At 46.1% G+C, this 27,649-nt stretch overlaps 1 protein-coding gene and 3 non-coding genes across 4 annotated transcripts; 2 read left to right on the top strand and 2 right to left on the bottom strand.

Annotated features, from left to right (window-relative positions):
• The first annotated feature begins 5,641 nt into the window (after nucleotides 1-5,641).
• LOC149333206 (cytochrome P450 3A1-like) lies at nucleotides 5,642-11,846 on the top strand. The gene is made up of 6 exons (XM_089557677.1): nucleotides 5,642-6,058; nucleotides 6,364-6,472; nucleotides 8,119-8,210; nucleotides 10,097-10,237; nucleotides 10,693-10,855; nucleotides 11,763-11,846. The coding sequence occupies exons 2-6, from the start codon at nucleotides 6,374-6,376 to the stop codon at nucleotides 11,844-11,846; spliced, it is 579 nt and encodes a 192-aa protein (XP_089413803.1). The 5' UTR covers nucleotides 5,642-6,058; nucleotides 6,364-6,373.
• Nucleotides 11,847-15,982: 4,136 nt separating this feature from the next.
• TRNAA-AGC (transfer RNA alanine (anticodon AGC)) lies at nucleotides 15,983-16,055 on the top strand. Its single transcript has one exon. It is a non-coding gene; the product is annotated as a tRNA-Ala (tRNA).
• Nucleotides 16,056-17,243: 1,188 nt separating this feature from the next.
• TRNAA-AGC (transfer RNA alanine (anticodon AGC)) lies at nucleotides 17,244-17,316 on the bottom strand. The gene has a single exon. It is a non-coding gene; the product is annotated as a tRNA-Ala (tRNA).
• Nucleotides 17,317-21,221: 3,905 nt separating this feature from the next.
• Nucleotides 21,222-21,294, bottom strand: TRNAA-AGC (transfer RNA alanine (anticodon AGC)). Its single transcript has one exon. It is a non-coding gene; the product is annotated as a tRNA-Ala (tRNA).
• Nucleotides 21,295-27,649: the final 6,355 nt, after the last annotated feature.

The raw sequence follows: 27,649 nt of genomic DNA on the forward strand, positions 1-27,649 counted from the left end.
TAAATTTCCCAGTCTAAAACCACATTGTCTTAAAGGGCCAGAAGGCACGGTATATTTCTTCATAAATACCAATTTGCCTGCGTTTAACGCAGGTCTCGAATTAAAGACTTGTCCACAGCAGTTTTCGCAAGACGGAACACAAGTAAATCCATCCTTGCCTTGTTGACCAAAATTTGGGGGTGGACTGGGTAAGCCTACCAGGAAAGTGCAGGACATATTATCTCTTTCGTAAGTGTTTTCTTGCTGTTACAATACTTTGATTGCGATAGAAGTGGGAGAGCCACGAAGGCGAAAACTGTACAGCGTCTATGTGAAGACTACACCTGCCAATCGTGGCAGGTGTTGTGGGGAGGATTTCCCTTTCCCTTCTTTCGATGGTTGCAAGTGCTAGGTGGAGAGAAGAAAATCTGCCTTTCCAGATGCCTTTCTCCTCCCAGCTGCATCAGTGGATCATTGTTTACGGAGCTCGCCTGCTAACCTGAAATACGCGAGTTCGATCCCAGCCTCGCAGGTAGCATTTTGATGGAAAAGAAATGATATAGACACGTGTACTGTGCTATCTCAGTCCACGTTAAAGTACCGCAGTTGGCAAAAATCATTCGAGCCCCTTCACTACGGCGTCCCTCATCGCCTTAGTCACTTTTGAATTAACCATCCGGCCATCGTGATTTCCCCTCCGCCATCCCTTCTTTCACAGCGCAGAGTAACCAGCCAAACTCACCCCTAATTGATCTTCCCTCCCTTCGTTCTCCCTCTTGGTTTCTAATGCAACAGGGTTGGATTTCTCAGCTAGCAAAAAAGAATGAATGCCGGTCATAAAATTCGATCATTGGCTAGGGGTAACGGACGTAACTAGAGAGGATAATTCTGATTGGCTGGAAAAAGTGGCTTCACGAGACCGGAAGTGATAATATACGCCGCGATGTATCTTCACTGCGTCCGTGTCCGCACCTCAACACCTTCGGGGAAATATATAACCGCCTGCTGGATGACTCCAAGAGATCTATAGTCGCGTGCAAACAGATAACTAGGGTTCTGCTAACACAGCCATCAAAGAATGACAGCAAACTGGATGTAAAGGCATCAACAGTTTTTGATGCAATCGCATTGACAGTACATACTGCAATTAGGTGTGTTTTTAAATTTTTTCCTCACTAATGCTGCCACGAACTTCGCACAATGAACGAGGAAGCGAACCATGCATATCGGTGACTAAGTAATCGAGTACGAGCCTGCCTTGAGGGTTGCCAAAGGATTTACGATGAAATGTTTTCCCACATTTTACTGTAGTGCATTGTAGTGGACAGTGCGGGCAATGCCAGGACGCGAAAATATAAAAAGTCAACAATTTGTATATTCGCCTTCGAAGCATTTGCTTTTTTGAATTCTTGAAATATAAAGCAATAACACGAATATATCCATGCTTTATGATTTTCGCACCATATTTTCGCAACAGCGAATGCTTGTTATGATTTGCCGAGAACCCCTTGCCGTCGAACGGACCTGTTAACGCTGTCACTTCATACCCTGAAAGGGTTACTGCCCAGGGTCCGGACATTTTTGAAAAACAAGCCGACTGCATAGATAAGGCATCGAAGATAACCTCTGCAAAATACTAGAGCCATGCGCGCCCCGAAAAGCTGCGAAAATTCAAATCAAAGCCCGCTCGTTCTTTCCTTCAACAAAAACGGCCCACCCCACTACTCTGAACCCCGTTGACGTCATGGGGGGTTACTTTCGCTAAAGGCACTCCATTGGTGCATCGTTCTGACTGACGGGAGAAGGTTGGGCGTAGCCTTGGCGTCGCGTCGTCTGCACAACGCTTTCCGCAGCGCCTTCTATTCTGGCTCATGCCTACAAACCCGCATGAAGGAACAAAAGAAAAAACTGCGGAGGGAGCGTACGGCGACAGCCTTGAACTCTAGCCATAAAAAGTAAAAAAAAAGTAAAACTGAGGGAGTTGGTTCGCCCCCCCGCCGTGATCACGTCACGAGACGCTCTGCGTGCGCGCTCCCTTCTCAGTTTTTTTTTTCTCCTATGCAAGCCCCCCAAAACAAGGTTTTAATTAGTGGTGCAGCAGAGCCTTTCCCTCGCTCGCCCACTTGACCGCTCCGCAGAGACACCGCTTATCCTTCATGCATCTTGCGTACGCCTTGACTCCAATGAACGACATGGGCTTCAGAGCGGAGAAAAGACACAAACACACAGAACACAAACACACATGAAGAAAAGCAAACGGGTGATTGCCGGGCCCGCACTTCGCCGTGTGTTTCGAACAGAACCGACTTCCGCCCCTCCGCTCGTGAAGCGGTGGGGAGGCCTAAAAAAATGAAAATAACAAACAGATGTATGAAAGGATGCGCTCGCTAACAAGTCTAGGTGGTCGAGCCGATCGCGCCTCTCGATCGTTCAGTGTGTGCGCCCGCAGCGCCCCCCCCCCTCCCCTCGAACAGACCCAGCAGCAAAAACCAAGAAAAGAATTCTATTGAAGGCGGGGCCATGACGTAGCCCTGTGACGCACTCCACAGACACCACCCCTCCGGCTTACATCGGAGAACGAAGGGGTGATTTTGCCTTGCCGAGCCTACTCGACGAGGAGCGGGAGAGAAAAATTTCGAGGAGGGAATGGAAGGAGAGGAGGCTCGCTCAAAGTGAGGTAGAGAGTGTTTGCGACCATGGGGTGGGCAGGGGCCCTTTAAGGCAGAGCTCGAGTTTCCCCTGAATTTTCTCCTGTTCGAAACTTACCGTGCTGCCGTTACCAAACTTCTCCACTTGTTGGTCGGGGCTCGTGTCTGTATCATGTATCTCTCCTCTGTCTCGTGGTCTCGCCGGGTGTTTAACTTGTGGGTTTCTGAGTGGACACAGGCCACCAACCACCGCGGGTTCGAGCTTCGCGCGAGCCAAGGGCCCCGATCAGCCGTCACCACACACACACTGGGACACCGATGCAGTGCACTCAACCTCCGCTAGGAGGAGAGCGATTCGCCGCAAAGAAATAGGCCTCCAAGTTCACCAAGGAGACGTTTATTCACGTCGTCCTTCAGCAGTACACATACACTCAATCGTCACCCCGTCCCGGGGGCGCGCGAGGAGCAAGGCTCCGCTGCGCGCACGAAGCGACTCGAGCAATGCGCGCCGCTAGCACGCCGCTGCAGGAGAATGTCCCCGCGGCAGTGCTGTGATCTCCCTCTCGTGTCGACCGTTGGGCGGGTTGCGAGAGAGTGGGCAATCAACGCAAGGTACGCCTGTCGGAGGTCGCTGGACCCCGCTGGACAGGCTCGAGCCGCTGCAGGTCAGAGGACACGTGCGGGCGAGCTCGAGTATATGCACTGGTCCGAGCGGCAAAGGCCGGCAGGGACAAACAGTAGCGTACGCACCTTACGCTGTCTCGGAGGGGTCTCTCTCCGGGCCCCGCTCGGACGGTCGCGCGGTGCGCGGCCGCCAAAGCGGGTCCCGAAATCCCGCCAATAGGCACCAATGGCAAAGGCCGTTTGGGAGCCGGGGCAGAGCTGTGGCCAAATGACAGTGGTTAGTCACCTAGCCGCCTCTCCACCGCCTGAGGCGGGAGCAAGGGAAAGAGGAGAAACAACGCGGGAAGCCGGCACAGCCGCGCAAAGGCAACGGCGGAAAGCCAGGATTCCCACAAACTCAGCACGTAGAAATAATTGTCCACTCCAGTGTGTTATTGTTGGCATGTCATTAGCCTTTGCCTATTGGTCTGTAAAGTATTTTTGTTAATTTTGAATGTTACGGTGAGAACAATGGTGAATATAATCATGTCACCACGCACTTAAGTAGAAAGCCGCGATCGACGGCATATTTCACATCTTCACCAGCGCTGCGACGAGGAACAAAGACAGAGAAGGAAGGACAGGGACAAGCGCTACTAACCACTGAAAGTTTATTTGAAAAAACACAGATTATATGCACACAATTGACAACGCAAAAGAAAGTTACGAATCTAGATACGAAATTTAACACTCATGTATGGTTACAGAAGGTGTGCTAACGCACGTGTCGCTGTTCTTGTATAGGCTTCACACAACTCCCTAGTCAGCTGATCTGGATGTCTAAATTTAATCTTAGCCCTGTTTAGCAGTGGAAAGCATGCTTTTTTATTAGACACCTTGGATACACCCGGTTTGTTAGATGACAGTCTCTGTAATGAAGGGGCAGATTTGATGAAGGAGCACCATTCAAAGATGTTTTATGCTGGTGTGTTGGGTAGATGGGAGAGTTCGGAGTCGTTGCTAGCTCGCTGCTGCTGCTGCTCGCTGCTTGACGGAACCGCGGTCAAGCTTCGAACCCGTTCCCACCACCACCAGGACAGGAGTGCCGCCAAGTCAATGAGTTGGGTGATGGGAGGAAGATTACGAGTGGGTTTATTTACATTTTTACATCATGGTGGTTAGAAGTGAGAGTGAAGTGAAGCTGAAGTGAGGCTCCTCTGCCGCATTCGTTGTCGACTTTTATACCCTTCTTGTTCCCTAAAGTCCCTAGGTTGAGGACGCCCACGCCGGAGTTGGAGGGGCCTAGAGCTTTCACTTGGGCTCACAAACACAACACCGCACTTAGGGTCACGCCCCCGTCACATGTGAAGTTTGAGGGAAAGAAGGTTTCCGTCGAGGCAGCGTCGACTGCGGTAGGTGATGGTTTCCGGCCAGCCAACGGTTCCGCGGGTCACCGACATCTGTTGTTCATCAAATGACACCCGCCGCTCGAGGCCGGAAAGTGGTCCCTCGTCCTTGGAGATGCTCGAATGATACCCGCCAGCCCGTCGCAGTGCTTGGCACACCAAAGAGCCACAGGAAACGAAGCCCTTTGTTACCCGGCACGGTCACGGCAATTGAGGAAGATAACGCCCGTCTCCCCGCGGCGGCGGCGGCGTTCTACACGTGCAGACACTTCGGAAAGGGAGTCTGGTTTTGCTTAAACTTCACCCCGTCGTTTTGGTCCTGCACTCCGACCGGGCAAACTCCGTAATTGGAATCAGCGGTCACGTGGGTCCTCTCCGTGCGTGTGGTCCATGGCGGCAGGCCCGAAAGTAATCACGCTCAAGTCGCTCGCAGCCATACACAGTAGAAACATATGTGCCGGCTGCTTCGATCTCAACAGGCGTAAGCGTGTATTTTAAGCATGAAATGCTTTTAGCTCCCGTTGTCGGCAGTGTGGTGACGTCACGCCGAGACCGAGAGCCATCATCCGGGCTCTGAAACGATAACATCCGGGCACCGTACGAGACGAGTTTTAACGAGACTCTCTAAGCCCTCCTACGCGACCGGCATGCAAGCGCCGGTTGGTCTCCAAACGAGTCACAAAAAATAACTGCTGCCAGTGCCTTCTCAATGTTTATCAAGATATTAGTCGCGCTCTGCGTTTGATACTGCACGGAATTATAATTTCCGATTTCTAATAACGCGTGCAAAAAACACATACATGCCACAAATTTCCTGCCCTCTATCAAGATATCAGTCGCGCTCTGCGTTTGATACTGCACGAAATTATAATTTCCGATTTCTAATAACGCGTGCAAAAACACATACATGCCACAAATTTCCTGTCCTCAAAAAACGTTGCGTTCAAAGGGCAAGGCATCGCGCCGAATGGGTGGTGGCGTTCCTACCTTCCTGTAAGGTGCGGCTCAGGTGTCCACCGAGATGGCAGAGAATTACTGCGTAATTTCCTTTCCTCAAAAAGCGTCGCGTTCAAAGGACGAGGCATCACGCCGAACGGGTGGTGGCGTTCCGCGGACTGCCTGGCAGCGCTACAACACGCTGTCGCGTTCCACTCCTAAAGGCGAAGCTTAAGCGTCATTAATTAGCAGTTTATTAGTATTTAGTCATTAATCAGTCATTACACACTAATCAGTAATTTGTCATTACTTCGTCATGAATTATGTGTGACGTAATCCAGTGGTAACATCACCAGTGTCACATACGCAAAGTGGTGCTGAAAACGCTTTCGCCTCTACGCACTTCGGACAGTTTCGAACGCGCTGCATATACATTCTTGTCAGGCCTGCGTCTCGTCGTGTCCGCGTGCGCTTCGCATTATGCCCGTAAACATTTCATGCTTACTCTACTCTCGGTTACGGGCGAGGAAGAGTTTTTATGTATTTCCCGGGTTGCCCAATGTAATTCTTGCCGCACTTAAAAGATGATTCATGATCCACTTGGCATGCATTTTTTCTTTTGCCTCTTTTTTGCTTCAGTTCCCGGGCTCTTTTGTCAACAATAGCACAAACAGTAGCACAAATATTGCGGATCCCAATTTCTAGATGTTTATGAACAAAGCGCTCAATGAATCGTTATATTAAATAATCTATGTACAGTAAACTCTATTTGAAGGCATCTCCTAATGCAGGTTTGAGACAATGGCATCCTCACTGAGCTACCTCACATTTACGCTCGCCAAGCACCCGGTTGTTCAAGAGAAGGTGCGTGAAGAAGTCAGAGATGCTGTCCGCGAGCAGGTAAGGATGAAAGCTAAGTGTTTCAGCTTATGTTCTTGTCTGTGAATGAGTTACTACAATTTTAAAGACCGTCTTAACTCTCTCATGTATAATAAAACAGTTCTGGCAGTGTTTGCTTTGGGACGCACTAGTTTGCTCATTTATATGATAATTGAACAGCTCAAACAAGACAAAGTAGGAGAAGGAGCACAAATGTTTCGTCCTGTTTGTTCGCGCTGTTGGACAATTATCAGCCATTACCAGTTCGCCCAATCTGTCGTTCTTCTTCATGATTACGCACGGATTACTTCATAGTTCAGCACACTGCACATAAAGGTACCGTCTTTGTCAAGAGTAACCAGGCTGCATGTTTTGCGTCTAGCTTGTATAGTGGATCCCTTGTGGCTTTCCTAAAGATCAAGAGGTTTTGGATGGTAAGAAGACCCCCCATACTTACCTTTAACGACTATTTCAGCTTGAGGGAAGCTGTAGGGGCTCCACTGTACGACCTAGAAGCAAACCATGCAGCTTGGTTACTTTTGACAAAGACTGTACATGGGGGAAGCGCTTCTCCTTCCTTCATGTGCAGTGTGCTGCATGATGCGCAACAAACTAGTGAATCTTTCATGTTGCAAATCTTTTTCATCTGTTCCATTCTATTCAATTCTTATCGTCCGCATGCTGGCTGGCAGATGACAAAGCTAACATAACTGTATAATCAATATCAAAGGGCGAAATGAACAAATCTGAAATTTCACCTATCCCTACTACTGTGTCGTATTTTCGTCAGATCGATGATGTTGCTGCTCCTCGAGAGCCGCTCCTATCTAGTCGCAGAAAAAGCTCTTGACATTAGTAAAAAAGCGAACAGTGATAGATGATTATGAAGAACAAAGCGAGAACTGCTTCACGGCAAAAAAGAAAAAACAAATGTTTGTTTTTCATAGCACACAGCCAAACAGGCTTTGGAAAAAAGGGCTTGAATGATGGACAGGAAATTGAAGCGCCATTAGTGCCGCGCGGACGCAAATCAGAGCCAACAGAGATGAGCAAGGTCTTTAGATCCTTGATCTTAGGAAAACAACATGGCGAGCGAGACAGTGTGTGCCATTGCGTTTCTTGACAGAATAATAACGAAATGCTGCAAGCTGTTCGCTATCGTCAGGAAGCACGGAAGCAGCTACCGTTATTATTCCCCGATTAGCGTCTGGCGCTGCCTATGCTACCATTCTGATATCCCGCTGGCTATGTTCGCACCCAAAAACTACATTGTCATTAATTCAAAGCAGGAAAGTGAAAAGCAGACTGAATCTAGGGGAGGCATAAATCAACTCCCGACCACCTAACTGAAGCAAGCATTCTTCGTTACGATTACGTGCACGTACCGCTATTCGCAATACCAGGCATTTCGTTTTGCATAACCTGTTTTAGTGCCTACTGCTCACTGAAGCTCAGCACAGCAAGTTAGCAGTCATCTAGTGATTTTTTTTGTATATGCGCTACTTGTACTCATGCCGCGACGTTAATTGGTGAAGCTGAGAGTAGGCATTACGGGGGTATAATACAGGATCTCCAATCTTTTTACAAGCGTGGCCGCACACTGGCGTTTACTAGGGCGCCACTGTTTACTGCGCGGCACGCTGTGTAATATCGAATATTTCGTGCAGGGCACGCTGGATTACGAGACTGTGATGAAGAGGCTGAATTACCTGGAACAAGTCATGAACGAGACTCTACGTCTGTATCCTCCGGGTCTAACGTGAGTGTGCCGGCGACTATCCAGCATGCACGGAGCGTGCGATATACATTTGTTTATGCGCGTCACCCCTCTTATCAAGAAGGTGGCAGGTGATCTGCCATTAGAGACTGCTATTAGATGTGGGCGCGGATGTGTGCGGCGACCACCTGGCAGAAATATAGAGTGCTGTCCGAGCAGGGCATTTTTCGGTGCCTTTGTTTTTCAGAAAGGTAAAGGACGAGTACTACTAGCTATACCTGAAAACAAGAACTGAGCTATGATGGCACCTTAGAAGGTGGCTGCGAAATAACTGCGTTATGCAGCGTGAAAGTCATTGGGCGTTCATACACCGTACAAGTATTTATGCTTATGTGGTCGTGGTGCCTAATTGCCTGCAGTGATACAATGCCAAACGTACGCGACCGAACTCGATGCAAACTTCGATTTTGACCCGGGAGATGAGAAGCTACGGGAATCATGGTTCAGAACTGGAAAAAGGCGAGTTCACACTCTAGTGTGCGCAACAAGCCTTTCAAGGAGCAATACTTCGTTCATGAAGTTATCGCTTAATCTTAGAGAGCTATAATGGTACCCTGTCAGCTAGAACTATTAAAAAACATCTTTCGTGGCCGATTCCGTTGAATGCAAAGAAAAAGATCTTATGATTCGCCGGAAGAAATTGATGTACTTCAGTAAGGCTGTCGATAAATAGCATCCAGCGAAAGCATGGACTCCCGTACTCATGTTTTTTTTTTAAAGGAAACTACGTCCTAGCAGTCCCAGTTTCTACAAAACGATGACAACTCTTTCGCTAAGTTAGAGAATGATGTGCACTGCGCGTGTGTCATTCACGCTTTCGTACATTTTTTTTTTCTGAATAAAAATGATTCACAAAAACGACCGACCGTTCGACTCACGAAAAGCACTTCCGCTAAATCTCCGCAACCTTCACGGTTCGCTGCGAAATATCTTGATATTGCAGTACTGCTACGCTGTGAATGCTGGACGTGCGAGTCAGTGAAGCTAGAGTGGCTTTTTAGTACAATCAATCGTGTAAACAGAACGTTCATGATCTCCGTTCTCTAACAGAAAAGCTTCAACATTCCATACGCCATCAAATTCCTTCCGAATGAAGTTTTTCTGTGGCTCACAGCTATTGCCTGGGTTGTTTCATCATTCAATGAGCTGCACAGACAATAACGCGGCAGCGATCTGTTAATTATTATCGAGCTCGTTCAGTGGAGATCACAAATGCAGGCAGCAAGCAGCCGCTATACTCTAAGTGCGTCATAGAGAATTATTTTAAAGCAATTATATTCGTCAAGCTGCATTCATGACTGTACGAATTACACACTGGTCAGGTTTCCGGTGATTATCAACAAAGGAGTGAAACATGGGACAACCGTATGCTCCGTCAAACGGCGTTCATAGCACTCCTTTGCTTCTAACAGTGCCGAATGTGCTGCCCCATTCGCCATGCACTCCGAATTTGACACCCGTTTTTTCGCACCTCTTTGGGGTGGTTGGAAATGAGTTGCAGAAAGAGGGGGGGGGGGGGGGGAGTAGTGTAATGACGTCGTCATCGGCAGTGGGAAAAGGAGCGTCACCTTTTTGAGTACAGACATGTAACGGAGCATGGAAGCTCTTGTTGTAAAGGACAACCGATGATCACCACTACGTGTGGAAATAAGCGCTCAGAGAAGCATTGTTGTTGCACTGATTTCCTCCGTTGTATCTACCCAGAACTGACTCGTATCTTGTGTTAGTTGACTGGGAGAAAAATTGGAGCTCATCAGATCACAACGCGGAAGAATGTACTCTTCACGCTTATTTTCCAATCACGTAACTGATTTGCCACTGATGATGCCGATTTGCCACTGATGGACGCTATCTGAAATTATTTGCAGGTTTGTCACGAGGGCGGCTTTGCAAGACTTCGAGTACAAGGGAATGAGATTCAAGGCTGGGACATGCTTCATGGTGCCGATCTACCAAATACAGAGGGACGCACGCTTCTGGCCTGAGCCTCTGGAATTCAAGCCTGAGCGGTGAGAGGGCAGCCTTTAGACAAACAACTGCACACACTCAGCTGCGACACTGCCTTTATCCCTTTATGTTCTCACGGTGGACAGCATCTGTCGTGTCGCGCCATCATCCTGACAGCCCTTGAATACCGATGACTGCCAGCCGATTGTTGGCTCTTCGAAACTGCTAGCATAACTTTGTTAAAACTTCCAAGATGTCGAGATTTCAAGTCATGAAGCTTGTGAACGCCCAATTTCGCGTAACAGGTTACACCGATATCTAGTGTCTAGTGGACTGCATTTGGCACTTTGGGTTCAAAGTCGCTTACCGACAAGTCTAAAGGCTGAAACGCCTGATTCCCATCTGTGTGCTGTGAGAAATCAATAGAGGCTTTTTATTGTGCGGACGTGATTTATTGGAAAACTACGAGAGGGGTACTGGTGCGTTGTTAATTGCTGCTCTGCTTTTTCACCGCTAGATTCTCTCCTGAGAACGAAGGCAAGCTCAACAAGACGGCCTTCGTTGTGTTTGGCGTCGGGCCTCGCAACTGCCTTGGCATGAAGTTCGCCGTGCTGAACTTAAAATTCATTATGGCGAAACTGGTGCAAAAGTACTGCTTTGAACTCGGGCCGTCGCAAATGGTGAGGACCAGATTTCTATGTTCAGCCGCCGGTAGATCCGGATTCACATTTCACTGTCTCGCACTCAAGGGAATTCGGTTAGCAAGAAAATTTAAAATTAATTCTTCTAGCTGTTCTATTCATCACTGTGTATGAAGTGTTTGCTAGCTTGCTCATTGTTTTCCTTTTTTTTTCTTTGCCTACATAGCCTAACGATCAGAAATACCGAGCCTAGAAAGCAACCTATACGTAGCCGTTACGCACACAGTATTCATGTGCTGCAGTAGTAGTAGTAGTAGTAGTGGCTATTTATTGACATTTGATATGGAAGGTAAAAGAATGTTTGCTGCCCCGGCATCTGCTATCGCGACTGGAAGCACCTGAGCTGGGGCAGCTCATGTGCTGTGCGATGTGGTAAATGTCCTCCAATATGGTTTCCCTCCGAAATCATACTATACCGTACCCTCCCATACCACACCATACAAATTGTTTAACGTGCACCGTGTTCAGTTCGCGTGAAGTGAGGAACTGAAAGCACTCATCTGCAGCGTGGCACTGGACAGCCACTTATGCAGTAAAATACCTCAGATGCGTTGACTTGGTTGCCATGACTGGGATACTTGTAACGTGGTAAACGCTGCTTGATGCTCCCCGGTAAATTGATATAGTGTCCACCTTTTGACCACAGTAGTCATAAACTACTGTCCTAACAGCGTACGAATATTCAGGACATTGGTGTAGTGGATAGTTGATGCCCTCCGGCCAATTGATATATATAGTACCTACATTTTGACCATAGCGGTTATAAACTATTATTGTCCAGTATTTTACTATCAGCGTACGAATATTCAAGACATTCTGGTGTAGTCGGTAGTTGAAGTCAGTTTCACTCGAGTTGTATTTGACGCTTTTTTTTCTGTTTTTTCAGGGAAAAATGACGTTGGCCTCACATGCCATGGTGTCTGAACCTAGCGAAGGACCATGGGTCATCTTTCGTCACGCCGAGTCCTAATAATGGCGTGCTGTGCGAATTCGTAGAAAAGTGTGTGTTATTCTTACGGAAGCTGACGATACGGCTTGAATCGAAGCGCTGTGATACTCTGCACGACACGTGTTTTTTTTTGCCGCCACAGAAGGAATAAATGGTGGCACCTCTTTTCACTGCGTTGTTCTGAGGGTTTCGGTAACTCTGTATATACTCTGAACTCTAATTAGCCTTCATGGTAGGAAAAAGGGAGGAAGCCATCCTCAAACGCATTCTGTTTTTAGAGTCAAGAGTATGCTGCCCAAGCGCCGGGGTAGAGCTTCATCACCAAAAATGCTGAGCATTTCCGGTTCCTGAAGAAAACAAGTTACCTCTTCAATAAACTGCGAAGTTCTTGAAGTTACGAAGGTTTTAACCGAAGCTGTGAATCTTCGCTATTTGCCAAACTAAAGACCTCCAGTGCCGCGTTTAGGAGCCCACTCCCATTGTTAACTGCAACAAGTTCATGCGCTTTGCGATGGGATTATGCCTCCGTTGCAAAGATTAAGCATTTCGTATATTTAGTGATGGAAATCTACCCCGAGACTTGGGCAGCATACCTTGCCGCTTAAGGAGAGTGCCCAAGAGGGCAGATTATTCCCTTTATTACACCCATATAGGCTACTTCATATTCAGAGTATAAGCGACAGAAATTCGTCGGTCGAATGAAGTAAAAAGAAATTACTGCTTGTGCAACGAGAGCAGCCATTTAGTCTATATGATAATCAACAATTCTCCTTCAGGATGGAAGATTTCGCTCTTTTCTCTCCCTGGCAGTCCAAGTGGTAGACGAAAGGAAATTGGACAAAGTAAGTTGTTGGGTGAGTTGGTGATGATGTTCCATATATACAGCGTGATAAACGGGACAAGATGAGAAGGAAAACCTCGTGAGGACAAGCTTCGTGACAAATACGAATGCGTATCAGAAAAGATGGGTCTTCGGCGTTTTGCACGGGCTCTTGCCTGGATTAGCTCCTGTAAGACATTTTTGCGCTGATGCATTCCGCTTCCGTGGTGTTGTTTGAAAACCTCGCAGCGCCAAAAGGAGGGCTGCTTCTCCGGCGTTTAAAAGAAATCCTAGGCTCAGAAAATGCCGGATAGGTTCGTGTTCCAAAGAACTGGCGTCTGAAAAAGACCAAAAATAACAAAATTGATGCTTAATAATTCAGTATCTTCCAGCCAAATTGACGAAACGTGAGCAAATTTGGCACATTTTGGTTAACTGTGTGTAATATCTTTGAGCATTATTGAAAAGTTCTTCATTTTTCGTGGTTTAAGCGTACCCGTCACCACGAAAGCGCGAACCACAGATATCAAGGCACCAGTAATCATAGCTTCATGGGTCGCCTTTCTGTGGTGACGGGTAACTTTTAACAACCGAAACAAATAGACTGCTAAGTACAGCTCAGAGAACGTTTGCACTCTTAAGTAAATATGCACCATCGATAAATGTACTAAATATGTTTGCGTTTTGGGAATTAGACCGGAAGATATTGAGCCTCTGACTTATATGAATGACTATTGTCATTTATGGTCTTTCTCAGAGCGCCACGTCTTACAACTGTTGATAGAACTAAGAACAATCCTGCATTTTCTGATATTAACACTTCATTTAAAGGCTGCAGAAGCAGCCCTCTCTTTAGCGGCGAAGGTTTTTTTAAACAACAGCACGCAAGCAGACAAGAAAACGCAAGTATTGTCACAAGGCAAGAATAATTCAGCGGCATGCAGACGCCGGTGCTCAGACTATCTACTAAATCTATCGCAATAGGCTACACGCACAGCTAAGTCTTGTCGCTGCCCCCCCCTCCCCCCTCACGAGGTGGAGGAGTGACCTGGTGTTCCTGGTGGCGGTATACCTCATGTTTTAAATGCAGTGATTCCTGCGCAATGTGGGATTCGTGTTCTATTCTTAAATGAACATTTAGTGGTTCCATGTAGTTGGCCCTTTCAGGCGAAACTCGAGAGTCCATTATAAACAACAAATGTCTCAGTGCCCTTTCTCGCCGCGCAACTTCCCTGCCTCACTGCCATCGTCTTTCGCACTGCGTGAACCCTCCATTGCGGCGCCCGTCACAGCCCAGGTGCAGCTTCCAAACGTTGAAGGCTGTACCATCAACACGGTTACAATTGGCCTCTTAGCGTACACTGCTGGAGAGACGCTTTTCCTAGTGGCCCTGAAGTAACCCTGTCCAACGCCATCTAGTATAAACTTCCTAGTATAATCTACCTACGCGATTTGCTTTCCTTTCTCACGTTCACTTTCTGGTCTTGAAATCCAATTGGTTCCCCTGAGGGACCGTTGATTACCATATCCCTTCGCATGGCGTGCCCTACAATTGTCTATTCCCCCCTCTTGATTTTGGACAGGACACCTGTGTGGCGCGATTCTGAAGCGTCTCATCGCAGCGGTTAGTTGAAGAGACCATCCAGGGTCACTGTACGTCTACCACAAAAGTAAAGTTCTTCCGAAAGCAACTGCGCTCACCAAGATAGCATTGATAATGGAAACAAGTAATCATTCTGCCTAATTTCAGAAACCCTATTTCGCCACAATGGCGATTTCGTACTCCGCACTTCATGACCTCTTTGCAGCATCGAAATGTGTTCCATGCAGCTGTTTCTTCATTTTTAATAGTTCCCATGGAATTAGTGGCGTCGATGATGTCTTGTTCTTCGCTAGTCATAAAATGCAACGTAGACGTTTCCAAAACACTACAAAATTGTTTTGTCATCGCCTCGTCTAGGCACATTTTTCAGTATAGTTGCGAAGTCGACTCTTGTCGCGGTAGTCTTCTGTCGCTACAACACGGGACTGCACATTTCTACAGAAAATCCTGTTGTTGCTAAAAGATTTCGTTTTGTCAGGTCCTGAAATACTCATAAAAATCTCTTGTAACAACACAAAATTTTCTGTTGTTTATTGGTAGGGTGTTGATTTGAGTCAATGATTAATTAATTGAACAATAGCGGTCGATTTGCTTCTCCTGAAACATAGCGCACTTATTTTCACAATGACATACTTCTTGTGGTCCTATTCGTCAAAAGAATTGTTTAAAAACACGGATAAAAAAAGAAACAATGAATATGTGCCTTCTCGTTGGTTGTATTATATTTATGGCGTATAAAACGCCTCACTGCCGACACGCGTGGACGAGGCCCTTCCGAACCCTGTCCCTACTTACTCGTAGGAGCACACGGTTGGTGCGCTCCAGAATGTGATAGCACTGTTTAGGACTTCCTTAGAGCTCGAAACAACCCCGTGTTGAGCATGTTTCCCTACATGGACAGTCTGCAAGCAGCCGTTGCAAAGATACGCAGTTAGGAATTCTTATAATGAACTTGGAGGCAGCTCATGCATTTTGTTTATAAATTGTGTAAGTGATTATATCCTTGTAAATGTGTCCGCCGCGGTGGCTCAGTGGTTACGGCGCTCGGCTGCTGACTCGAAAGACGCGGGTTCGATACCGGCCGCGGCTGTCGAATTTCTTTGGACGCGAAATTCTAGAGGCTCCCGTGTGCTGTGCGATGTCAGTGCACGTTAAAGAACCCCAGGTGGTCAAAATTTCCGAAGCCCTTCACTACAGCGTCCCTCATAGCCGGAGTAGTTTTTTGAAGTTAAACCGCCATAAACCAAACCTTGTAAATGTTGGTGATCTCGATCGCTAATAACCTACGCCTATGTATTAGCAGCGTATACACAGATGCAGTCGCCGTTTAGTCAAAACATCTTGAAAGCGACAAAACTTCTTCAACGCCCTCCTCTCTTCCAATTTCCACTACGTGTGCTGAATCGAACACTCGAGGTCGAATCATGTAGCAAACAGCCAACAAATATTCCGCTCACGAAGGCACAGAATTCTCTCTCATCTCTAATACAAATCAATAAATGCGGCGAAGGGAAGAAAAATGAAGGCGATGCAGTAATACGCCGACCGCAGAGACTTCTATGCTGGGTACAGAAAGGAAGCGACATGTCAGTGACCCTTGCGCAAGAGTTGGCGTTCACGCCGGTCTCGCCAACCGGGAAAGTGGGGTCGAACGAGTGAGAGCGCGCTCTCACTCACCCGTTCGATCTCCTTTAGTGTTTTAAATTACGTTTGAGTCGCTTCAGTACTTCGTCCGGGGGTGTAGCTCAGATGGTAGAGCGCTCGCTTAGCATGCGAGAGGTACTGGGATCGATACCCAGCACCTCCATGGAATTGTTTTTGTTCCTTCTTTTACGGAGTCGCTTCATGTATAATCGCAAAATTAAAGAAAAAATATGTTGAACAGAGAATTCACCCTGAATATTATAAGGGCAACTAAATAAAGTATTACATCCAACTTGCCTTCTCCTAACATTGATTAGTCGGTTATAGGTGGCAGCGTTCGGAGAAAAAGAAAAGAATTCAGAACTTAGTTTGGCTTGCAGTAAAAGTTTGTTTTACTGGCTGAACAAGGTTTACAATATAAAGTCGCAGACTAGGCTTTTCCCTTTTTTATTTCTAGTCAAAAAAAGAGAGCGAACGATACAAGGATGCAGAGAAGAGACGTACACACGACTGCTTCGTGCAGCACTCTGTAGGTATGAAATGTTTATGCACGTTTTTTTATGGGACAAGATATATTTCAGAAGACACCATGTGATATCTTGTGTGCTTTTATTTGTACATTATGTGAAGATTAATCGGCGCGTTCATATAATAGGCGGTGGCCAAGGTGGCCAAATCCTGCTCTGATGACAGGCTGCGTTAACGGTGCTGGTCACCGAGATCAGACTGCACCCAATGTATGGTAATTCAATACCAGGGCTGTAAATATTCAATTACAGAATCAAATGAAGCGACATAGGAGAGGTCGTCGTCCTGCAATGGGCGTAGTTACACTTTATTAGGATTTATTCCTACTGTAAACGTAAATATCTGGTCACACTCAAAAACACTCGTTCTCCAGCCGATCAGAGAATTTTTACGTCTGTGAAAAGACAATCATGTCGTTCTCGTAAATAAGGATTGTGCTCTAACCCGCAGTTTTAGTCATCCGAACAATGTTAAGGATTACTGTTATTCTTGTTAAGAATTAGTGGTTCATTCTTTAACAAAGTTAAATGCTCCATCATGTGAAAATAAAGATGCTTTCTCGAAGAAATGCGCTCTGCGCGTCATTGTTCGACATTAGATCCGTAACTGCAGGGTTATTCGTATTCTATTTGTGCTGAACAGTTTTGACTAGCGCATACCCCTTGTTTTCGTTTTCCAGATGCAATGCATTTTCACAAGAATATTTTCCGAGTATCCTGCAACATATCTTTGGAATCGCTTTACAGCACCTTAAAAAAATATCGATTTCATACCTGTTTTGTGAGCGCACACTACCCTGCAAAAACAAAATAAAAGGTATCCTTGGAGGTGCTGGGTATCGATCCCAGTACCTCTCGCATGCTAAGCGAGCGCTCTACCATCTGAGCTACACCCCCGGACGAAGTACTCAGGCGACTCGAACGCAATTTAAAACACTAAAGGAGATCGAACGGGTGAGTGAGAGCGCGCTCTCTCTCGTTCGACCCCGCTTTCCCGGTTGGAGAGACCGGCGTGAACGGTGCGTGGTTGTGCGCGTATTGCGCGCGTAGTTGTGTGCTTATTGCATAGAAGAACTTCCGTAAAAAGGGGGAAAACTTCAATCAAACTGGTTCGCGTCTGAAGTTACCGGGCTGCTTAATAGGAGCCCGCCATAGCCCTAACTCAACACTGCATCCCCATCAAAACATCAAAATTCAGGGAGGCACACACATGCATCTAGGCACGGCAGCCAGCTTGGAGGTTCTTCGCGTGCAGCATATACACTCCTCACCAAAGCACACTGTTCACGAAACACAGATTTGGACGATCTTGGTGGCTCGGCATGTCTGTCCATCATACGGCTTTTCCAAAGGCTGAATAGTCCCATCAACACAAACAGGTCATAAGGCACAACAGAGTTTTTGCCAACAGGCAGAAATCTAATAGTGTATGGTGTAATTTCAATGTCCTTCTTAAGAGTTCGTTGTAGTATGTCCCAAAAGAACATGGCATCACGGCACAGGATGAAGCAATGATCAATTGTCTCAGGCACGTTACACAGACGGCAATTCACATTCCAGGGTACAAACATCCCCTTGTCATTAAGAAATGTCTTGAAAGGCAGCGTCGCTGTGTGTAGTTTGAAAAAGAGCGTTTTAGCGGCTGCCTGAATGCACATCCGCCTATCACGCTTTAGAACACTGATGTCCAAAGACCCCAGATAAGGCTGCCGATACAATGGTGTAGGGAACAAAGACTCAGTGAGAGCCTGAGTCATCTGTTTTCTCGAGAGGCTATAGAGGTAATCTAAAGAGAAGCGCACAGTGAGGAAATTGAAAGTGACAGCAACCTCCTTAAGGAATACCCATAAATTCCCCTCACGAGCCTGCACATTCGGTGCGAATAAGTAAGGCAAATGAAAACTAAGCCGCTTAATGAGCACAGCTACCAGAAACGGGTGGTTTGCCGATTTGAAAAAGAAAAAACGGGAAACAAGTTGATGCACGAACAGGTGAACAAGACCCACTCAACCACCCTCTAAGGGAAGGAACAAGTTGTCACGCCTCATGGACTCCCATTGAGAGCGCCACACGAATGTTTCAAATATTCTGTGTATTGCTTGCACCTTCCTCCTCGCACAATGCAGGACGTGAAGGACATACGCGAGCTTTGCAAACAAAAATATGTTACAGACCTGTGCCCTCGCAAACACTGAGAGTTCCCTACCCATCCAAGCCTGTGTTTGCCGCCGTAGAGTTACAATTTGTGAATCCCAGTAGGCTGTACCGTTGCGAACTTGGTGCAGCGGAACGCCTAGGTACTCAAGAGGCCTACAGTCCCAGCATATGCCACCGAACTGGCTTCGCCTAGTTCCCCAATGACCCAATGACTCAGCCTTTGGATTTCTCTAAATTAAGAGCCGCGCCTGATACATCGCAGAACTGTTTAGTCAAGTGTAAAGCCTGAAGTACACTCTTTTTGTCAGAACAAAAGAGGGCGATATCATCAGCGTAGGCTAAAACTTTAACTTCACATTGAGCCAGAGAGAAACCGCGGATAGCTGCGCTGTTAATTATACTGAGAAAGAGGGGTTCCAGATATAGGGCAAACAACAATGGAGACAGTGGACATCCTTGACGAACAGATGCTTCTAGCTACACCCCCAGACGAGTAACGCTGTGCAATGGGAACAAACTTAAACCGGTAAATGAGATCGGACGGGCGAGGGTGGAAGAACGCGCGCTCACTCCGTCGGCACCATTTCGGAAATCTTGGCAGCGAGCCCTATGGCCCTACAGGCTGCTCCGAGTCAAAGCGGGTTGCTGTATACGTTTCCGGCTTAGCATTACCGTAGCCGGTAGTAGAGTGACAATGGCAGACAGGAGCTGGCGTGGCATCCGTCATTAGCTGTTCTTGCCCTTGGCGTTCTTTCGGGTTGCCCCACAGCACCTGCGATACACAGCTTTAAAAAAGTTAGATGTTGGGCTAGTTGGTTTTACGACAAAGTATTAATCTTTTTAGCGCAAACACGACACAGAAAGATAGGAGGAGAAACATGGGCGCTTTTGGGGTTGTCAGGGGGGATTTGCATTCCTTTCTTTCTTCCTTTCTTTCTTTCTCTCTTTCCTTCTTTCTTTCTTCCTTTCTTCCTTTCTTTCTTTCTTTCTTTCTTCCTTTCTCTCTTTCTCTCTCTCTCTCGCTTTCTTTCTTTCCTTCTATCTTTCTTTCTTTCTTCCTTTTTCCCTTCTTTTTTCTTTTTCTCTTTCTTTCTCTCTTTCTTTCCTTCTTTCTTTATTTCCATCTTTCTTTCCTTGTTTCATTCTTTCTTTCTTTGTTTCCTCCTTTCCTTCTTACATTCTCTCTTTTTTTTCTTCCTTTCCTTCTGTCTTTTTCTGCCTTTCTTCCTTTCTTTCTTTCTGCATTTCTTTCTTTCCTTCTCTCTTTCTTTCTTTCTTTCTTTCTTGTGTCGTGTTTGCGCTAAAAAGATGAATACTTGGTCGATGTACACCAAGCGGAGTCCCGGTGGGAGGAATATAAACAAGTTCAATAGGATTTTTTTTATCTTGTTAGGGGACGTCTGTACTCTGTAGGAGCTGTTCAGTACCAACAAAACGTCGCACAGTGCCTTGTGTGGCGTATGGATTAATAACACTTGTAAAGAGGAAGACGCTTAGCAGACGGAGCAACAGAACCGATGCGCGGAGCGAGGCGCACTCTTTATTGAGTAATGTCTTAACAGAACAAATAAAAAAGAACGCATGACTGAGCTTGTGTAGATGAAGAATTATTTGACTGCTGGTCGTCCTCGTGGACAGGCAGGCAATATAGAGAGCAAAGATTTGAAACATGCCGAAATGGTGGCAAATGGCGGAAAGCGAAAGCGAACTTCAATTACCAGAATATGAATAAGAAATCTGCGATTGAAATCTGTGCACAATTTTTATCATCCTAAAACTGGTATATAGATAAAGAAAAATACATAAAGCACCCGTCTAATGTTCCGAATAGAAGGGACCAGAGTTTAAAATTTTACGAACGTCTCTTTAGAAGTGATGTACTCCGTTATTCGTTCTTTGTTGGCTCAGTCAGTGAATGGAATGAACTGACGACACATGTTGCTAATTTTGTATCAAACGAGGCTTTTTTTCCTCTTTCACGCGTTAAGTGTATGATTTCTTGTTTTGTGTATGCGAAAGTGACCTCTCTACTTTAATCCTTATTAGCAATGCAGTACCAAATTATAAAGAAATACATAAACAGGACTGCAGCTGACCGTTGTTTCTGCTAAATGTTTTTTAAGAGTTCATTAAGCCTTACTCTTTTAACTGAGAGCGAGAACAGTCGACGGTGGCGAGTTCTCAATAGCGTCTGAGCTTAGCCCACAACACCCAAGTACCCGGCAGAGCAGCTGGGACGGCAAAATCGGAACTGGTCATGAGATATTCATTGATATCTTCTGTATAATATCGTTTTTTTTTAATGTGACATTCTTTCCATACCGGCCACAGTGACTCGGCCGCCGAGCCCATGGTAGCCGCACCGGATGCTAGCCATAGTGTTCGCATTTTAATGATGATAAAATGCTAAAGAAACGGAAGTGTGTTGGGTGACGCCAGCGCAGGTTAAAGATCCCCATGTCGTCGCAATTAACTCATGCACGAATCTGGAAACATGGACCCCAACATCGGGCCTTGTTGGCTTCCACAGCTGACAGCAGTCTGCATATGTATGTATAACTCTCTTGTGCAAAAGTGCACTTGCCAAATTAAAAAAAATATATTTCAGGGCCTGCAGTAAGGTGCTGGGACTGTTAAAAGAAATATGGAGGTGCTGGGTATCGATCCCAGTACCTCTCGCATGCTAAGCGAGCGCTCTACCATCTGAGCTACACCCCTTTTTTTTTATTTATTGCCTGACTTCGGCAAGAACCACAGTACACAAATACACTTACAGAGCGCAATGAGCCATAATTAACAACACTATCCGTCCGGGGGTGCGTGGCTTCATCATATTAAAACTCCTTAAGCGTCACCAAAGGCTCGACTCTTTCGAGCCACTCGGGAGCTTCAGGAGCAACTGAGCTACACCCCCGACGGAGTACTCAAGCGACTCGAGCGTAAGTTAAATCGGTGATATAGATCGAACGGGAGAGGGCGGACATGCCCTTTCTCCGTCGACCCCGTTTCGGATAACTTGGCAGCACGCCGAAGCCCAGTCGGCCGGCGCGACAAGGAAGGACGGAGACTGTGTGTATAGCTGGCTCTTGTATGATATGTGAGGCCAGTTGAAGAAGGGCAGAGGCCGTACAAGGTTTACATGAGCTGCTCTGCTAAAGATTCGTATTGCATTGAATCATTCAAACACCGAAGTGCTTCACAAACGTCGTGCTAGTCGCAGTGGGCAGCACTTGAAGCGGCTTCTTCTAGGCTGTCTGGTGGTGATCCATTTGTAACAGGGTATTGAACTAAGCCGTATAAACGCTACACGGGACATACCGGTGACTTGTGGCTGCCAACATTTTGCCGGCTCTCATCCACACGTGTGTGAGTTAGCTACACCTATTTTTATATGTTGAAAAAAAAATCTATTAACGTAATATACAAAAGCAGTGATAAATGACCCGGTTGATTATAATTTTAAGAATACAGTAATATGGGATACAATCGAACAATAGTTATGGTTAGACTATGAGAGGAATGATAATAAGGGTGTCGCTGGACACTGCGCGAGGGCGATAAAATGCAAAGAGAGAAAACAACACAGCGTCCGGTACCTTAGGACTGTGAGACCGCCGATACTCCACATAAACCCCAAAAACGCATATAATGCGTCTTTGAATGCCTTCAGGAAACGAAGGCACGTGCTTAGGTTACCAGTCAATCGCGTTGACGGAGTGGGAAATTGAATTCTTAAGCAGAAAACGTGAACCCTCCACGTATGCTTATCAACGGCAGACGAGAAGCTACCGCAAGCACACTGACGCCACCATTTATGTTGTGTTCATTAATTTTTTTTATCTTTTGATCAGTTCACAAAATATTAATTTCCCGCTTACTAAAATCAGTTGACAGTCTGCGCCCTATCTGTACATGTGGTTTTTACGTCGGGTGTTGTTCGTACGCATGTGTAGCGCAGAATTAAGCTAAGCATAAAAACCCAACCAGCCTCATTTGCAACTTTACTGGCTATAATAGGCTTAACAAAATTACTGAGAGTAGTCGACAAGTTCTTTCTTTTTAGAGCGGAAAAATATATCATGTGCGGAAGTCTTTTATTCACCAAGGACATCGCCCCACATGCACTCGCTAATCTTTCAGCTAGTTGCGAACTCCGCGGCATGATGGCCAACACGTTTCATCTTTGCTTTACCGGTCGGTTCGAAAGTTTCAACGCTCTTTTCTGTCTGCGTAAATTTATTAAAAGGCATCTCGTCTAAAGCGCCCAAAGCTGAACCCTTTACTCTCATATTGTAAAGTCCTCATATGGCATATGTATTCATCTGAATAGAAATTAGAGGAAAAGCTTTCACAGCACACCACAGTGCGTAGAGGTTGGCTGACATGCCAGTGCTGACAGAGGTAATTTAAAGCACCCCAGTTCGATATTATGTCGAAAAATAATTTTTAGCGCTGAACTTTCTTGCATAATTCGTCCGCATTAATATATGACTCAGCAAGCACTGCTCCCACGCAGATGACATTAAACGAAAAAAGGAGCAGCTGGTCGGGGAGCAACAATGCTCTGGGCTTGAATGCCAAGTAATGTTTCATATTTCGATAATGATGTGTTTGCATACTTAATATGTGTGTCTAACATTCTGCAGGCGTCTGATGAAGTGTGTGCGAAGACGTGAATGTTTATTATATATGCGTTTATTATATTACAATGTCTGTGCCTTTACTATATTACAAGCTGCGCATGTGCAGCTTTTATCCGTCGGCCCATCTCTTCATCTCGAAAAAAAAAGAAATTGCCTTTGACTTTGAATTTGATAGAATGTATGTCGAAGACTATATCACTCAAAGGAGACTCTTGTGTTTCTTCGCAATGTATGTCGAAGACTATATCACTCAAAGGAGACGCTTGTGTTTCTTCGCAATGTATGTCGAAGACTATATCACTCAAAGGAGACGCTTGTGTTTCTTCGCAATGTATGTCGAAGACTATATCACTCAAAGGAGACGCTTGTGTTTCTTCGCAATGTATGTCGAAGACTATATCACTCAAAGGAGACGCTTGTGTTTCTTCGCAATGTATGTCGAAGACTATATCACTCAAAGGAGACGCTTGTGTTTCTTCGCAATGTATGTCGAAGACTATATCACTCAAAGGAGACGCTTGTGTTTCTTCGCAATGTATGTCGAAGACTATATCACTCAAAGGAGACGCTTGTGTTTCTTCGCAATGTATGTCGAAGACTATATCACTCAAAGGAGACGCTTGTGTTTCTTCGCAATGTATGTCGAAGACTATATCACTCAAAGGAGACGCTTGTGTTTCTTCGCAATGTATGTCGAAGACTATATCACTCAAAGGAGACGCTTGTGTTTCTTCGCAATGTATGTCGAAGACTATATCACTCAAAGGAGACGCTTGTGTTTCTTCGCAATGTATGTCGAAGACTATATCACTCAAAGGAGACGCTTGTGTTTCTTCGCAATGTATGTCGAAGACTATATCACTCAAAGGAGACGCTTGTGTTTCTTCGCAATGTATGTCGAAGACTATATCACTCAAAGGAGACGCTTGTGTTTCTTCGCAATGTATGTCGAAGACTATATCACTCAAAGGAGACGCTTGTGTTTCTTCGCAATGTATGTCGAAGACTATATCACTCAAAGGAGACGCTTGTGTTTCTTCGCAATGTATGTCGAAGACTATATCACTCAAAGGAAACGCTTGTGTTTCTTCGCAATGTATGTCGAAGACTATATCTCTCAAAGGAGACGCTTGTGTTTCTTCGCAATGTATGTCGAAGACTATATCACTCAAAGGAGACGCTTGTGTTTCTTCGCCATTTTGTCCCATGTGAAATTACATTTCCGACGCATTTCTTTCTTTTAATTCGAGAAAAATGTCCACAGCGAGTGTGCATAAAATATCGGCTAGAATATGAATGGATTTCAGTTTGTTGTAATGACGACACCAAGTTGTGGATTTTTACGTTCTTTATTAGGTCCTTGCAAATATTCATTCCGTATTTTTTTTTTCGATTGGATTCTGACCGGGACCTTGACTTTCATCCTGATGTCCTACTTGTGAACGGCATGTTTTCATTCTTTCGGAATAAGCGCCAGTGCGTTCTTCATTGGAAGTCCAGGGCTACTTAATCCTTGGCCCACGCATCATCATCATGTATGCAGTTCGCCTTGAGAAATATGCTGCAGGAAAACTCTATGCGGCATTGGTCGATATTAAATACTGATAGAACGGCGGAAGGACAAAGACGATGGTAAATGCAAACTCGAGCGCAAGAAACTTGCGATAAACAGCAAAAGCGCCTGCGTGGAGGCAATAAGGAGAAAAGAAACCATTGTACACACAGGCAGTCCCCAATCGAGATTTGAGCTCACTGGAAATGCGTCAGGAGACTCGAAAAAGAACGCAAATGTTGCTAAAAGAAAAAGAATTCCACAGTTAGTTTTCCCGTATTAATTTGCCAACATGAACAAAAAACAACCCGCGTAGATTTTGGTGCTTAATAGCTGCCCGCTATTCTAATGGTGGCTTCGACTGGTCGTTTCAGATCGCTCTAGAGCGCTCTGAGATGCAGCCGCACGTTCGGCTGGTCGAAATCAAGCGCTCTGACTACATTCGGCTGGTTCTTTCAGAGCACCCGCCTCCAGCTCAGAGCGCTCTGAGGCGCTCCGAGAAAAAAGTCGGAGCGGCCCCGAGATGTGTTCACGTGACAGAGCCACTTCCGCCGTTTCGCGGAGACGGATGCGAAGCCAGGGTAGCCAGGGCACATCACGACCGGTCTGGCGAGGCATTCTTACGCATCCGTAGAAGCAAGTTTTGGCGCTTTAAACGTCCCTGCTGTGTGGCTCTGTGAGGGTAAATGTCGGAAAGCAGACGAATCATTAAGCTGGGTACGCCGTCTGTGCTGTTGTCACATCTGGGGGCTGCCGCGGCATATCCAGAGTGGTACAACGGGACACTAATTTTTTTTTCGACGCGAGCCGGAGACGAAGAACTGCTGGGGCAGCGATACAGGTTCAGCGGCGACGGCGGCGTGGGCGATGCAGACTGTGTGATTGCTGTCGTTGACACCAGCCGCAGCGGCAGCGCCACTGCGGTGTGGCGATTCCGGAAGTTAGGTCCTTTCCCTCCTTCTTGCGCTTTCGCTCTGAAAACTTGCTGACCATTCGGCTTGACCGGTCTCGCTGTGCGCTCGGAGCTAGAGCGGCTCTCACGTTGCCAAATCCGAACCGGGTCGTGGGAGCGACCAGTCGAAGACACCATAAGGTATCCTTCTCGTCGGTTCAAATACTAACCGAATTGCGGAACCAGAATGTGCGCAGCTGTTCAACAACACAATCTTATCAGTAAAGGAAGACCTGGCTGGTCGAACCATCGTCGCTGTAGTCTGGCACGAAGCTGGACCTTCGTGGCTGGACCTTGCGGCTCTGGAAACGTTCTCTGAAGTAGCGCTCTCATGATACTTTCTTAACTTGCGAATATTTATAACAAGTCTTTTGTCCTTTCTTTTTTCTTTCTAGGCCATCCGTCCTGAAGGGGCACCACTAAAAAATTGCAGGGCTTTTTTTATTGACCGCACGGCAAGAGCACTCTGCCGTCCATCCAGAGGCCAGAAGCTTTTCCTCTCAGGCCATAAGTGCATTCACACTTTAAAATATCAGGCCTTCTAAAGGCATCATTTGCCAACAAGACGGGTCTTATCCTGGAAGCAAGCATGATGCTGGTAAGTTCAAGGCACTGATAAATGTGTTCAATGCCTTTAGCATTCCTGCCTATCAATGTTGTCCAAGCTCGAAGAGGTGCTAAAGAAAAAAAGATCTTGAAAATGTTCGGATGTTTAAACGTGCTTTAGGTTGTTGCAACGTAGGTGCTCCAATTTACTACTCTTGATGAAAGAATCATCTTTATGATGCAAAACCTTGAACAAATCTGGCCATCATGTGCCAAATGCAAGTGCCATAGAACATAATGCACAAAGCATCATGTATCAAAAATGTTCTGAAAAAATCAGCATATTGCATTTTCTTGCTTTATGGCATTTTTTGCTTGAAGACCTCATTTAGTCTAATATTGTTTGAGACAGTAAAAAGCTATGAGAACATGAAACAGTTATATTTACTAACTTCACTTTATTTTTTTTAGGGATTCTGAGGGAGAGCCACACACACGAAAAACTCAAGAAGCTCATCCAGGGCCGAAGCTATTGGCATTTACGGGGACCCAGCGTACCCTTTGAGGCCTTATGGCAAAACCTTATGGTTTTGAGCCACAATGCAAAGCAATGTGGCTCAGTGGTTGTTCACTGCAGCTGTGACATTGTGCGGGAGACAGTTTGGTGTCTCCAGTGACTACTGATGTCGCGTCAGCTGATGTGACTGCGCTGACTTTCTGTTGTGCAACACCCTTCATTTAGCTCGTTCATACCATTCAACACTTCAGTTCTACTTTTCATAAAGTGTGTTGCACCGCGTAATTAAATACCAGTAGGCCTATTGCACCACAAATCCAAAAGTTTTAAGCTTGAAATTGTGGCAAGTGCAAAGTGAGAATGGTAATAAATGCACGTTGCAGTGTCCAGAATGTGTGCACTTCAGTTGGTCACCCCCCCCCCCCCCCCCCGAACTTCCTGCCATAGCTTCTCAAGGCGCACTTAATTTATCCAACTTCTCACCAGGACTGCTACGCGACGGAGCAAAGTTGCTATGCAAAGTCCAAGCTATGCAAGACAACACACTGCAGAACTAACTGCCAGAAGAAACAAGGAAACATAAAGCCTTTGTGAAAAGATTTTAAGTCTCCCAGCCTGCCGTATAAGCAGATGCAGGGCTATAGGAGTAAGCGCGACGTGTCTGATGACCCGGAGGAAATGCACAAGATCAGGCAATTTTGGCATGCTGTTGGCGCTGGAAAGCACCTAACCATACCTGATGTGTGTCTTTTCGCTCATAGATTTGTAGCGTTGAGAAAGAGAAGATACGTTCCACTTGGGGGTATCCCTTCCTCATGTACATCGAGGAAGCGCGATTCTTCTACCCCTTGATCGATTGGCTG

Source organism: Amblyomma mixtum, chromosome 8, assembly GCF_055824585.1.
Source record: "Amblyomma mixtum isolate Tamu chromosome 8, ASM5582458v1, whole genome shotgun sequence".
NCBI classification, from domain to species: domain Eukaryota; kingdom Metazoa; phylum Arthropoda; class Arachnida; order Ixodida; family Ixodidae; genus Amblyomma; species Amblyomma mixtum.